This window comes from Stomoxys calcitrans, chromosome 1 (genome assembly GCF_963082655.1).
Source record: "Stomoxys calcitrans chromosome 1, idStoCalc2.1, whole genome shotgun sequence".
In the NCBI taxonomy this organism is placed as follows: domain Eukaryota; kingdom Metazoa; phylum Arthropoda; class Insecta; order Diptera; family Muscidae; genus Stomoxys; species Stomoxys calcitrans.
The window spans coordinates 255,121,809-255,136,713 of record NC_081552.1 but is presented as its reverse complement, the minus strand read 5'-3'; the positions used below and the strand labels follow the sequence as shown (position 1 = coordinate 255,136,713).

Below are 14,905 nucleotides of genomic sequence, written 5' to 3'. Positions count from 1 at the left end.
ATTGGATGGGGGTGTACTAATTTCGTCATTCTGTTTGTAACTACTCGAAATATTCGTCTGAGACCCCATAAAGTATATATTTCAGATCGTCGTAAAATTCTAAGACGATTTAACGATGTCCGTGTGTCTGTCCGTCCGTCTGTATCACTCTAGAGACTTAAAAAAATGAAATATTGAGCGTAAATTTGGCACAGATACGTCTTTTTGATGCACACTGGTTAAGTCTTTGAACGGGCTAAATCGGACCATATTTGGATATAGCTGCCATATAGACCGATCTCCCGATAAAGGGTCTAAAGCCATAGAAGCTTTATTTATTACCCGATTTCGCTGAAATTTGCAACAGTGGGTTATTTTTAGCCTCCTCATACCCGAACTTAATATGGTTCAAATCGGACTATATTTAGATATAGCTGCTATATAGACCGATCTGCCGATAAGAGGTCTGAGGCCAATAAAAGCTTTATTTATTACCCAATTTTGCTGAAATTTTAAACAGAGAGTAGGTTTAGACCTCTTTCCTGAATCGGGCAACTATATCCAAATATAGATCGATCTAAAACATATAGGACCCGTATATCGAAAAGCCTTCTTAGGTCACTTTGCCAAATTTCAGCGAAATCGGATAATAAATATATAGAACAGATATCGGAAAGCCTTACGTTGATGCTCGTGGCTGATTTTAGCAAAATCGGGTAACAAATGCTCCTTTTACGGGCCCAAGGCCTTAAATTGGGAGATCGGTGTATGTGGCAGCTATATCCGAAAAAAGACCAATCTCAACCATATAAAAAATGGATATCGTAAAGCCTTACGTAGATGCTTGTGACAAATTTCAGCGAAATCGGGTAATAAATGCGCCTTTTATGGGCCCAAGACGATAAATCCTGAAAATCAGTCTATATGGCAGCTTTATCCATATTTTGCACGATCTTGGCCATACTCAGTACGAATATCGAGGAGCCTTACGCAAAACGCAAAATATTAAATCAGAATGTCAATCTATATGGGGGCTATATCAAGATATCGACCGATATAACCCATCTTCGAACTAAACTTGCTTATGGACAAAAAGGAATCTGTGCAAAGTTTCAGCTAATTGTCTTTATTTTTAAGCCTGTGGCGCGATTGCGACAAACAGACAGACTGATGGACGGACAGACGAACGGACAAACCTGTGGACATGGCAAGATCGTCCTAAATTTTTACAATGATCGAGCACATACTTTATAGGGTCCGAAATGAATATTGCGATGTGTTACAAAGGGAATGACAAAACGAATATGCCCCCACCCTTCGGTTATGGGTATAATAAAAATGTCAATCCCTTAGCTAATTTTCCAGATATTACACTAGAAACCAAACCAAATTACTTAACAAGTAAAAGCGTGCTAAGTTCGGGCGGGCCGAATTTGGGTACCCACCACCATGGCTTCCGCTAAAAATGTATCTAATTAACCGAGTTTGTATTTGAATTGTTTATACCCTACACCACTCCTGTGGTACCCAAAAGGAAGAGAGATAGACCCATTGATAAATATACCGATCGGCTCAGAATCACTTTCTGACTCGATTTAGCTAAGTCCGACTGTCTGTCTGTCCGTCCATCTGTCTGTCCGTCTGTCCATGTTAATTTGTGTACAAACTACAGGTCGCAGTTTTCATTCGATCGTCTTTAAATTTGGTACAGGCATGTTTTTCGGCCTAGAGACGAAGCCTATTGAAATTGGAACAAATCGGTTCCGATTTGGATATAGCTCGTCCGATTTTCAGTAATAATGCAATAAAATGGTAATTTGTTCATCGATTCTCTCGATATTTGGCAGGAAGGATTTTTTTATGACTCTCGACATTACTGGTGAATTTCATAGAAATCGGCCCAGATTCAGATATAGCTGTCATATATGTATTTCGACAGATTTTCACCCCAAGAGCCACTGCAAGCGCATTGTTTGACCAATCTTGCCAAAATTTTGCACAATGCTTTCCTCGTTTTGGTCTCAAGAAGTCATATCGGGTTATCGATACTTAGGGAGCCCTATATCACCAACTCAGATAAGGCTAGGCACTGATGTTGTAAGTCATAAGATCGGGGTTTGAGCCAAGTTTTCGCCAAATCAGGTGAAAATTTAGGATTCTAAAGGCTCAAGAAGTCAAATCCGGGGATCGGTTTATATGGGGGCTATATATGTTTATAAACAGATTCAAACCATACTTGGCACGGAAGTTGGAACTCGTAACACATGTTTTAGTTCCAAATTTCAGCGAAATCGGATGAAGATTTAGGCTTCAAGGGGCTCAAGAAGCCAAATCGGAGCATCGGTTCATATGGGGCTATATCCAAATCTGAACCAAATTGGCACCTTTGCAATCCCCAACGACCTACGATCAATAAAAAGATTCTTTGCACGATTTCAAGCGGCTAGTTTAACGCCTTTCACAGCTATCGTGATTTCGACAGCCGGACGGTCTGACATGGCTAGTTATACTCAGAATGTCCAGACGATCCAGAGTATATATACTTTATGGGATCGCATATCAATATTTCGAGGTGTTACCGAGGTGTTATTGATGAATTCGGGCTATACCGGGTTTCGATGTAGAGGATCAAATCACAGTGCAAAATATCAGCCAAATCGGATACGAATTATATTTATAGCAGCTCAAGAAGTAAAATATGGAAATCGGTTTATTTGGGTGCTATATCTTGTTATGGTCAATACTTGGCATGAATGTTGTAGGTCATAGCAGAAGTCCAAACCAGATAGGAATTGCTCCCTATACTGGCTCAAGACAAACCAGATACGAATAGCGCCCTATAATGGCTCAAAACATACAATCGAGAGGTCACCTTTTATGGAAGCTATATATGAGAATCAACCGACTTGGTCCATTTTTTAATCCACAATGACCTATATCAAAAACAAATATCTGTGCAAAATTTCAGGCGAGCTGCTTTACTTGTTCAGATGCTTTCATGATTTCCACAGACGTACGGACTGAAATAGCCCCCATATGAACCAAACTTGGATAAGCTTTTCCCTATTTTGATATAGCTGCTATACAGATCGATCTCCCAATATAGGATCATGGTCTCTTAATTATAGGATAGGGATAGGATTTTGCTGAAATTTAGAACAGTCAGTTGAATAAGACACCCCTGGGCTCATAAAATACATATTAATTACTAAATTTCAGCGAAATTTAGAAAACTGTAGAGTCCACCATAGCTTAGAGGTTAGCATATCCGCTTATGAGCCTGATCGCCTGTGTTCGGGTCTTCCCGAGAACATCAAAAATATTTTTCAACGGTGATTATCCTCTTCTAACGCAGGCGATATTTGTGAGGTACTATGCCATTCAAAGCAGCCATATAAAAACTTTCTCCAAAGAGATGTTACTCTGAGGCTATTCGAAATCGGCTACAAAAAAGGTCCCTTATCATTGAGCTTAAACTTGAATCGCACAGCAATCATTGATGTATGGGCAAATTTTCAAATATCAGAATTTTTTTGTTTTATACGTTCTTATGACACTGGAACCAATTACAGTCGAAGTTGGGCCGTATTTCGAAACATGTAGTCATCATACAAAACTTTCTACTGATTTACTACTTTGGACTTTTAGAAAGCGTATTAATAACGCGATTTGGAACAGGTAGTGTTCTTAGACCTTTCGACACCCATGACCGAGCGATCGCAAATCCAATCAGTCCATTTGTATACCCACCACCGAAGGATGGGGTATATTCATTTTGTCAGTCCGTTTGCAACACATCGAAATATCCATTACCGACCCTATAAAGTACACATTCTTGATCAGCGTAAAAATCCAAGACCATCTAGCCATCTTCGTCTATCTGTCCCCCCGTCTGTCCGTCCGTCTGCCTGTTGAAATCACACTACAGTCTGTAAAAATAGAGATATTGAGCTGAAACTTCGCACAGATTCTTTCTTTGTCCATAAGCAGATTAAGTTCGAAGATGGGCTATATCGGACTATATCTTGATATAGCTTCCATATAGACCGGTCCGCCGATTAAGGTTCTTAGGCCCATGCTTAGGATAGGTTAGGTTGAAAAGAGGGTGCAGATATTAATTCGCCCCATGCCACTATGGACATAAACCTAAGCCAGTAATCGGCTTGTTATGGGCTCTAAAAACTATAAAGTAACCTCTAAAAAGAAAATTTTAAGTTAGGAATTCCGTGCTACTTACAAAATCCTTAATTGGTTTCAATACCACTCACCTAAGTTGGTTCATGTCTGATATTGTGTCTCCACCTAAGAACCGATATCTGTTGGACGCGAAAGCCGGGCAATGACAAAGGAAATGCTCCAACGTCTCATCATCTTCCCCGCACTCCCTACACCGATTTTACATAAGTGAGCTTGTAGTCCTATGTGTCCCGTTATGATTCCAATAGCTATACTGACTTCCTTCTTGATTACTTTCAGTAATAGACTCGGCTTCTCACGATCTGGATCCCCCCATAGGATTTTCGCAGTTCTACCGACTGTTTCGCTGTTTCACAATGTTGCATGCGCATTCGTCGCCCACTCCCTTAACTCGGACTGCGTCGACCCGAAGGCCTTCGGGTTAACCAAGTTTATTGACGACAATCATCTGGCCTTCACCGCCAAATCGTCTGCCCTTTCATTTCCCCTTACTCCGTTATGGCCCCGCACCCAAACGATGTGGATTTTGCCATCCTCAGAGAAGGCGTTAATCTCCTTCTTACACTGGAAGACTGTTCGTGACCTTACCGTCCTGGTTGTTATTGCCCTTATGACAATTTTACTGTCGGTAAAAATGTTCAGACTCGACGTCCTCGCGTTAGAACCACACCTCTTCACGCATTTCGTGATCAACCGCATCTCCGCCTGCAGGACCGTATTATGGTCAGGCAGTCTAAAACCGATCTCAGTCCCTAGGTTCTCAATGTAAACCCCCAGGCCCACTCTGTCCCCTAGCTTTGATCCATTCGTGTAACATGATCTTACAGATGGCAATACTAGGATTCCGTCAATCCAAAAATGTGACGATGGCAGCAGTGCCTCGCACTCGAATTCAAGGTTTATCTCAGGTATCCGATTGGAAACTTTTTCCTTTCAGGTTTCCTATCGTCGCCATAATTATACCGCGATGGTATGAGCAGCTCCCATCCTCAATCCATTCTCCCATCGGCTTAAGTCTCATAGCCGCTGTGACTGCCTCACACTTAATCTGTATGTCAATGGGTCGAATATCTAGTTAGTCTCCAGTGCCCCAGTAGGCGTGGCTCATCGCTCCGCCTATGCAAAGACAACATGATCTCTAAACCTGTAATATGGTCCGCTCCTGTAGAATCAGTGGACTATTTTAGAATTCAGGCCCCATTTCGAGCCTACGGCCCGTCTACATAGTGCCCAACATCTGTGAGCCTTCTCAGTGCGCTCCTGAATGTGACACTTCCAATTCAGTTTCCTGTCCAAGATCACACCTAAGTATTTGACCTTGTCAGATATCGAAGACGCCTTATTGAGGAAACGTGGTGTGTTAAATTGGCCCACCTTCGTTTTCCTCGTGAACAGACATATTTAAGTCTTCTCTGGGTCAACACTGAGACCTCTGGGTCTAGCCCAGTCATATGTCATATGCAAGACCCTTTCGCATACGGTTTATCCAGTCTCTAAGGACCGGGTCCACCCGGTACTGGTCTAAGTATTGGATCAGTATGTCGGTCCGGTCGTAGACCCATAAAAGCCACATTTGTTTTCCGATTTTGCTGAAATTCGGGACAGTTAGTTGTGGTAGACCACTCGACATCTTTCTTCAATTTGGCCTAGATCGGTTCAGATTTGGATAGCTGCCAAATAGACTGATCTCTAGATTTGCGTTCATAAAAGGCCCATTTATTGTAAGATGTCGCCAACATTTGGGACAGTGAGTTGTGTTGGAACCTTCTACCGATTTGGCTCAGATCGGTCCAGATTTGAATATAGCTGCCATATAGACCGATCTCTCGATTTAAGGCTTTAGGTCTATAAAAGGCGAGTTTTTTGTTCGATGTCGCAGAAATTTGGGACAGTGAACTAAATTAAGCCCCTCGACATACTTCCGTAATATGGCACAGATCGGTTCAGATTTGGATATAGCTGCCATATAGACCGATCTCTCGACTTAAGGTTTTGAGCTCATAAAAGGCGCATATATTGTCCGAGATCGCCGAAATTTGGGGCAGTGAGTTATGTTAGGCTCTTCGACATTTTTTTTTCAATTGGGCTCAGATAGGTCCAGATTAGGATATAGCTACCATACAGACCGATCTCTTGATTTAAGGTTTTGGTGCCATAAAAGGCGTGTTTATTGTCCAATTTCGCCGAAGTTTGGGACATTGAGTTGTGTAAGGCTCTTTGACATTTTTTGCAACTTGGCCCAAATCGGTCCAGATTTGGATATAGCTGCCATACAGACCGATCTCTTGATTTAAGGTTTTGGGGCCATAAAAGGCGCGTTTTATGGTCCGATTTCGCCGAAATTTGGGACAATGAGTTGTGTTAAGCTCTTTGACATTTTTCTGCAACTTGGCCCGAATTGGTCCAGATTTGGATATTGCTGCCATATAGACCGATCTCTCGACTTAAAGTCATGCGCCTATATAAGGCACATTTATAATCCGATTTCGCTGAATTTTGACACAATGACTTATTTTAGGCTTTTCGACGTCCGTATCGTATATGGTTCAGATCGGTCTATATTTGGATATGGCTACCAAAATGCCAATATTTGTTCTATAAAATCGAACAATGTCTTGTACCAATTAGACCACTCAATGTCGGTGTCGAATTTGGTCCCAATCGGACCATATTTCGATGAAACTATTATGGGGGCATAAATTATGCATTTTTCACCGGATTATGACAAAAAAAAAATTTGAGATCAGGCTAAAAGTTGGAGTAGTGTATTCCTATAAAGTCATATCCTCTGTGGTGGACATCGGTAGCCAAAAGTTGTAAAATCATTTCTTAAAGATGTTATTATAACGTTATACAACAACTTATACCAAACTTGCAATGTATATTAAATGTCGTAACAGAATTATTTATGCAAAATTTCAGCTAAATCAGAAAACAGTTGAGAGGTATAGATGGGAGATATATCGTATTATAGAAAGAACTGGACCAAACCTTGGATGTACTATGATCATCAAAAGAGGATCAACACTCTTTGAAATTTGGTAAATTGTAAGATTGCGGTAAGAATGTGAAAGATATATACATATATCTACCTTTGTTACATAAGAAAGTATGTATGTTCAATATTCTTGCAAATTTTAAATTTTTTAGAACTTGCTCTGTCCTGTGTTTGTTCTTGCAATAATATTGCAAAAGCCAAAAATGTCAAGGTTGTGTGCAACAGTAGTCATAGTGCAAATTTTCAGCTAAATCAGATAATAATTGCAACGTCTAGGGCCAATTATGATAGGATTGGATTCATTGGATTCATAGATTTCATGGAGAGAGGTCTTAAATTAATTTCTGTTCCAAAGGTTAGTGACATTGGATGAAATTTTAAATAATTTAACAAAAGTCATTTTCACTGATGTTTAAGCACTTTTGAAGCTCCCTGCATGTTTAAAGACATTAGAGAAGTCATGGTGCACAATTGGCAACCAATGTCCTCAGGAGGACATTCTGCAACAGAAAAAGCCAACTAACATATATTCTCGAAAATTGATTTTTTTACTTCTTAGTACTCTAGTTAACTAGTAGCGAAGAGAAAATAATTTTATCCTTGATACTTTTGATGCAGTAGCTAAAAGGTTAAGACCTTTAAAGATTTTACTTAAATTGGATAAAGGGCATCCATTTTGCTTTGAATTTAATTGCTAAATATTTTTAAAAAATAAGTTATAACCAGCTTGAGGTGCACCATAGGATGGAGAATATACAAATCTAGTCTTCCGTTTGTAACACCTCGAATATTGATGTTAGACACTATAAAGTATATATTCTTAATCGTCTTGACATTCTGAGATGATCTAGCTTTCCTTCTGACGAAATCATGATAGAGTTCGAACCCAAGAAATTGAAATTTTGCACCGATACTTCTCATTGATGTAGGTCGTTGGGAACTGACTTTAACTTCTTGAGCCCCTAGAGGCCTCAATATTCGATTTGGCTAAACTTTGACACAGGAACTACTGTTTTGACTTCTAACATCCGTGCCAAATTTGATCCGAATCGGTCTATAAGCTGATATAGCCCTATAAAAACCGATCACCTGATTTTAACTTCTTGCGCTCTTAGAAGCCAATACTCGCAATTAATCCCACCATGATAGGTACGTATATAGGGCTCTTAAATGTTGACACCCTGATTTGACTGCTTGAGACCATTGAAGCCTCCATTAATACCCGATTTGATTGTTTCAAAGTAATTCAAATACAAACTGATTTCACAAGGGTTCGCTTTAAGCAGAATCCATGGTGGTGGGTGCAAAAGATTTGGCATGGCCGAATATAGCACGCTTTTACTTGTTTCTTTTCTGTGTTATTTTGTGCATATTTCAAAAACTTACAATTGCTGGGGTATTTCAAAACAAGAAAAAAGGCGTTAAGTTCGGCCCGGCCCAACTTTGGATACCCACCACCTCGGGTATATATGTGAAACACTTTTCGTCAAAATCCAGTGAAATATGCATACCTTATGCCCCATAGCAGCTATATAGACAAACTTCGGCGACATCGGACAATAAATGCGCTTTTTATGGGCCCAAAACCTTAAATCGAGTGATCGGTCTATATGTCAACTATATCCAAATCTGAACCGATCAGAGCCAAATTGAAAAAAGATTTCGAAGGGCCTAAGGCAACTCACTGTCCAAAATTTCGGCAAAATCGGATAATAAATGCGGCTTTAATGGGCCTAAGACCCTAAATCTGAGGATCGGTCTATATGGCAGCTATATCCAAATCTGGATTGATCGTGGCCAAATTGACGAAGAATGTCAATGGGCCTAACACAACTCACTGTCCCAAATTTCAGCAAAATCGGATAATAAATGTGCCTTTTATGGGCCCAAGACCCTAAATCGGAGGATCGGTATATATGGCAGCTATATCCAAATCTGGACCGATCTTGGCTAAATTGACGAAATATGTCGAAAAGCTCAACACAACTCACTGTCCTAAATTTCAGCAAAATCGAATAATAAATGTGGCTTTTATGGCCCTAAAACCCTAAATCGGTGGATCGGTCTATATGGCAGCTATATCCAAATCTGAACCGATCTTGGCGAAATTGCAGAAGATTGTCAAGAGGTCTAACGCAACTCACTGCCCCTAATTTCAGCAATATTGGATCAAAAACGTGGCTTTTATTGGCCTAAGACCCTAAATCGGCGGATTAGTCTATATGGGGGCTATATCAAGATATAGTCCGATATAGCTCATTTTCGAACTTAACCTGCTTCTGGACAAAAAAAGAATCTGTGCAAAGTTTCAGCTCAATATCTCTATTTTACAAGACTGTAGCGTGATTTCGGAGGCCACCGTAGCGCAAAGGTTATCATGTCCGACTATGACGCTGAACGCCTGGATTCGAATTAAGGAGAGACCATCAGAAAAAAATTTTCAACGGTGGTTTTCCCCACCCAATGCTGGCTACATTTGTGAGGTACTATGCTATGTAAAACCTCTCTCCAAAGAGGTGTCGCACTGCGGCATGCCGTTCTGGCTGGGCTATAAAAAGGAGGCACCTTAGGAGGCTTAAACTTTAATCGAACTGCACTCATTGATATGTGAGAAGTTTGCCCCTTAGTGGAATTTTCATGGACAAAATTTGCTTATTGTAATGTGATTTCAACAGACAGATACACGGACATCGTTAAATCATCTTAAATTTTTTCAGCTGATCAAGAATATATATACTTTATAGTAATATAAATATATATTAATATACCCCCATCCATCGGTTGTGGGTATAAAAATTAAAAAAAAGAGGTGCTCGGAGTCGACTCCGAAGTCGAAGTGGAGAATTCTTTCCGCAGCCCTGGTTTATATGGCAGCTAAACGTGGGCCGATTTGCCAAATTTACAATCCCAACCGACCTCCATTAACAAAAAGTATTTATCAAAATTTTAGGCACCTAGCTTTACTTCTACGAAAGTTTGCGTAATTTCAACAGACGGACGGACAGACAGACAGCCGGACGATTGGACATTATTTTCAAGATTCAAACCTCCGTGGTATTGTTTTAAAAAAGGCTTTACACACTGCCGAAATGTCCCTCTTTCGGCAATGGAAAAATTCAGACAAAACTCTGCAGAAGGTCAAGGTAAATTAAGCTTTAATTCCTAGAAAAAAACCTTATTGCAAAGTCATATAATGACTGCATTTCAAAAAGTCATTAACGTTTACATATGACAAATTTTTTGCAAAATCCAATTATTTCATACATTTAAGCATAATTTCACTTTGTCTCAAAAAAAAAAATCATCTTAAAATGTCACAAAGGCTCTTAAAAATGAATAGGTTTTCTAAATGGAAATACAGACGAGTGCGTGTGTGTGTTTATGTGTGTTATGCTGAAATTGCACACAAGCCCACAAAAATCATGCATACCTAAACAACACTCTTCAGCTGTATTAAATGAGTCTTTGTCACTTTGATTTAGGCTCACAAAAACGCACGCATCCACACACTCACATATACGGCTGGGTGTGCAATACAAATTCACACAAAATCTCACAAAACAGCTCACACACAGATAAACACTGCAAAAAAAATAAACACTTGAACCTTAGTGCTCTCCCTCTCCCTAGCCAAACAAACATTCAACTAAACAGCCAGCCAGCCTGAGCAGCAGTGAAAGCAAAAAGGCTAAACGAAATAATAATAAATGTCAAAAGGAAAGCAACAACAATAAGGGGACAAAAAAAAAGAGAGAAAAAATTAAAAGTACAATGCAACCAATTAACAACATATACCTATTGGCCAACATAATAAAAGTTGGTCACAAAAAAGAATGCAAAATAAAAAACAACAATAATAGTCCAAGCGCCCAATGACAATCAGACAAACAGAAACAAAATAGAAAAAGGCAAAACGCCAAAGAGAAACAAGAAAAGCAACGAAAAACAGCATAAAAGGCAACAAACATATACACTTGGCCACGGGGACACTAGACAAGAAATGCCATGACACAGAGAAAATTCACAAAACATATGATACGAGTGTGTTGACTATAACGATGACGACGACGACGACGATGAAGAGGACAACGACAATGACGATGAGCACTTCGCCCGAACAAACATAACAAAAATTGTGTTGTTTTTGTTTTTTGAACTTTTATTAGCAGTGAGTAGCAGTAGACATAAGAGAGAGAGAGTTTAGAGAGAGGGATAAGAATATTGCAGAGGGAGACTACTGCTGGAGGTGGTTTTTCTATCGTCAACAGACCTAGCAAATGGACATATGCATAATTGAAAGCCATTGTAGTTAGGGATTTTGAACAATCTTGCATACAAACATAAAGGAATAGGTGTTTTCCTTTGGCTGTAGAATAAAAGAGAGCATTTTTCATGAGCCATAGAGAGTGAGAGAGCTTATTTACTTAATTGTTCTCAGAGCAAAGTATGTTTTAAACTCTTCCTTGGAATCTGCACATTTGCTTATTTTTCTTACTCAGAGAACAGTATCAAGGCACTTCGCCTAACTTCGTTGAGTTGCTTATGCTGTGAGTCCTGTGACAGGGCGAGTATAGGCTCCTCTACTCAGTGCCTAAAGCACTTTGATACTTAACGTTTGCATAGCATACTTTAGGGCGCTTGAAAAAATACCAAAAGAAAAAAAAAACAAACAGAAACTGAAAATTCAACAAAGTTCCCCCACCACTCAAAAACAACTAAGCACAGAGAGGAGAAAAACGGTTAATTCTGCTCATATATTAAAATAACAAGAAAAATATTTATAAGTGAAGTTATAAGTGTGTGAAAAATATGGAAATATAAGGACAGCAAGGAAAAGTGAATTCAAAAAATTAAAAAAAAAATTGAAAAACCAAAGTAGACCCATAATAAAAACGAAAAATTTATAAAAAAAAAATTAAAAATCCATTTTTCATTTTAGGCTGTGCATAATGAAAAAATGTGGCAATGAAAAAGATATACTGTTTAAAAAATAAATGAAAAAATTCTGGAATAATGAGAATTTTGAAAAGTTCTGAAAATTCAATTAAAACAATGCTTATGTTAAATCACAACAACAAATACACGAGTATTATAAAACAGACCCAAGAATTAATATTCGTTGGAAAAATAGAAGCAAAAGAAAGAGAACTCACAAAAGTCCAAGACTAAAAAAAAGGAAAAAATCTTAAATCAAGACCCAGAAAACAAAATCATGGTTGTGCGAAGGTGAAATGCCATTGAATATCAAGCAAATACGGTGACAAAGTGTGTGTGAACGTTGAAAGTAACAGCAACAACAACAACAAGAAATTGTTAATGAGGATATAGACGGTTTAACTTTAACTAAATTCGAGCACAATAAGGCTGCACAACACAACTATCACCAAACCGAAAACGTAAACGAAAAACAATCCCAGCCAAAACCCCCACACTTAATGGCAAAGCATCAATAACAATTAAGAGAAGCTTTTTTTTGGCAACAAATTGGCTTACAATCATCTGGGCCCCGCCTCTTCCATTACAGGCCACAGGACATTCCAGCTTCAATGAATGGAAAACCATTAAGACCAAGAAGAATGTGTCTCGATAGTTGTAATTAAAGCAACGGAAGTAATAGAAGCCAACAAAAGGTCTCTGAAAGCATCATATAAATACAGACACACACACACACACACGCAGACACTCACTTAACCTAACACCCACACATACACTTACACAGATATTTTATGTCACACACACAACCATATGTTTACATACACACGTGTTGATGCTTTTTGCAAAACTCCAAAAACAGGGCATCACAACCAGCAGAACAACAACAACAACAACCACAACGGACTTATTTATAAAAAGCCAAGAACAAATAAAACCAACCTAGAAATCAGTGGACTGTAGCGGCTACAAAATTATCTAAATTAAACAAAACAACAACAACATCAACAAACAAGGGTCTAAATGCAAAACAAACCCCTAGCCAAAGGGACACAACAACATCTACGCTCACATTTCCAAATAAAAATGAAGCAGACTCTACACTGTCACTGCTAATGGCCAGCTAGAAAGGACACACAAATAACATCAACAACAACAGCAGCCACAATAAAGAGAAACAACCAAGTCTGTTCATCGTTCTAATGCTCGTTGGTGCCTATAAGACTTAAATATGTGTGTGCGTGTATTGTAGTAGCCCATCAACATCATCATCATCATCATCATTGGCCTACGTATGTAAAGGGAAGCTGGGATTCAAAAATTCCTTTGCATGTGTATATGAATGGCTATTGTGTATGTGTGCGTTCAAGGATATTTGAGTATTTCATTTAGCCATTAGACCCAATCACGTATACCTGGACAACATCTCTCTGCCCCCCAAACACACTAAAATATTCAACCACACCACACACACACGCACACTGAAATGTAAGTGGCACATACTAACCTGCTCCCAGAAAACAAAAAAAAAGGAATAAAAACGAAAACAAAACACAAAACTTCCGGTTAGAAGTGTAGAAAACTGTAAACTGGTCCACTATCACAAGAAGCAAAATAACACAAAAAAAAAAAAAAACAAACCATACAACGATGATGCTGACGCTGATAAAAATGATGACGATGTTAGTAAATCTGCCCTCAATATTACAAAAACGGGTGTAGCTACAACACCCACTAACACTAACACTGTTCCATTAGGCTGATATGCATGCATTTTATATAAACCACAAGAAACCAAGCAGCTATAGCCACTAAAGAGAACCCCCAAAGGAAACCTCCCCCCGTAAAACAACGATCCTGTGATCTTGAGAAGCACGTATGATCTCACCACAAGGAACAGCCAAAGGAGCTAGAGAGCAAACATAGATTCCCCCCAAAACAAAACTCCCTCAACAGCTGCCAGAGTTTTCACACAACTGCTTCCTCCCCCAAAAACGAAGGACATATCACCGATAAGGATAACACATTCTCCAACCAGCAAAAACAAAGGATATACATTATTCACAACAGCCACCGCCAAGCGTCACCGTTGTCGTCATCACCACCACCATGTGTGATTCAATGCTATATCAAACACTACAAACATGTCTGCCAAAATCAAGGATCATAACCCTGTGGCTCGCCTTCAATCTGGCGATGCTGGTCCAAGAGCCCAGGCGACATGCGGCCACAGTAAATGCAGCGTAAGTACACGATTTTATTTTCCATGTGTTGTAGCCCTTTATAATGCCCCTTTTTGTGGATTATGGACTTTATTTAACCAACAATAACAAAACAAAAATTATCCCATCATAGATTAACATTTTTGCTGTGGTTAAAATCATTTTATCAACTAGCTTTACTTTCATAATTCATTTAAACTTATCGGCATATATATTTTTAAAGTGGTATTATGGTACAAATGATTATGAGAGTCTATGGGGTTTTTCAACGGAAAAATAATGGAAAAAAACCTTAATTTCAGCTTTCGAAGTGTTGCTGTGTAGCTTTATTGCTGGACAATCATTATTAACTTCTTTTGTTGCTACTGCACGCGACTATGGTTAAAGTGTTAAAGGCAATCAAGAAATCACAGTTGATTTTGTGGTTTATAGTCGGCCAGCAGAAATTCAAGTTCGTACGGATTGCCTAAACGTCATTCAAGGCTTCACATCAGGCGTTTGTAGATTCGTGATTTTCAAAATAAATAACTAACCCTCTGATTGTCCTTTCTTACGGTTAGAAGATTTGAGAAGTTAT

At 39.0% G+C, this 14,905-nt stretch overlaps 1 protein-coding gene across 5 annotated transcripts in view; it reads left to right on the top strand.

Moving 5' to 3' along the window:
- Window positions 1-13,581: 13,581 nt before the first annotated feature.
- The window catches only part of LOC106089047 (gamma-aminobutyric acid receptor subunit beta), a 144,681-nt gene continuing 143,357 nt past the window's right edge, over window positions 13,582-14,905 (top strand). For all 5 annotated transcript variants that reach the window (XM_059361251.1, XM_059361250.1, XM_059361249.1 and 2 more), the window contains exon 1: window positions 13,582-14,349. In XM_059361251.1, coding sequence (XP_059217234.1) covers window positions 14,216-14,349 — 134 coding nt within the window. In that variant the 5' untranslated portion in view covers window positions 13,582-14,215. The remainder of the gene's footprint in view (window positions 14,350-14,905) is intronic.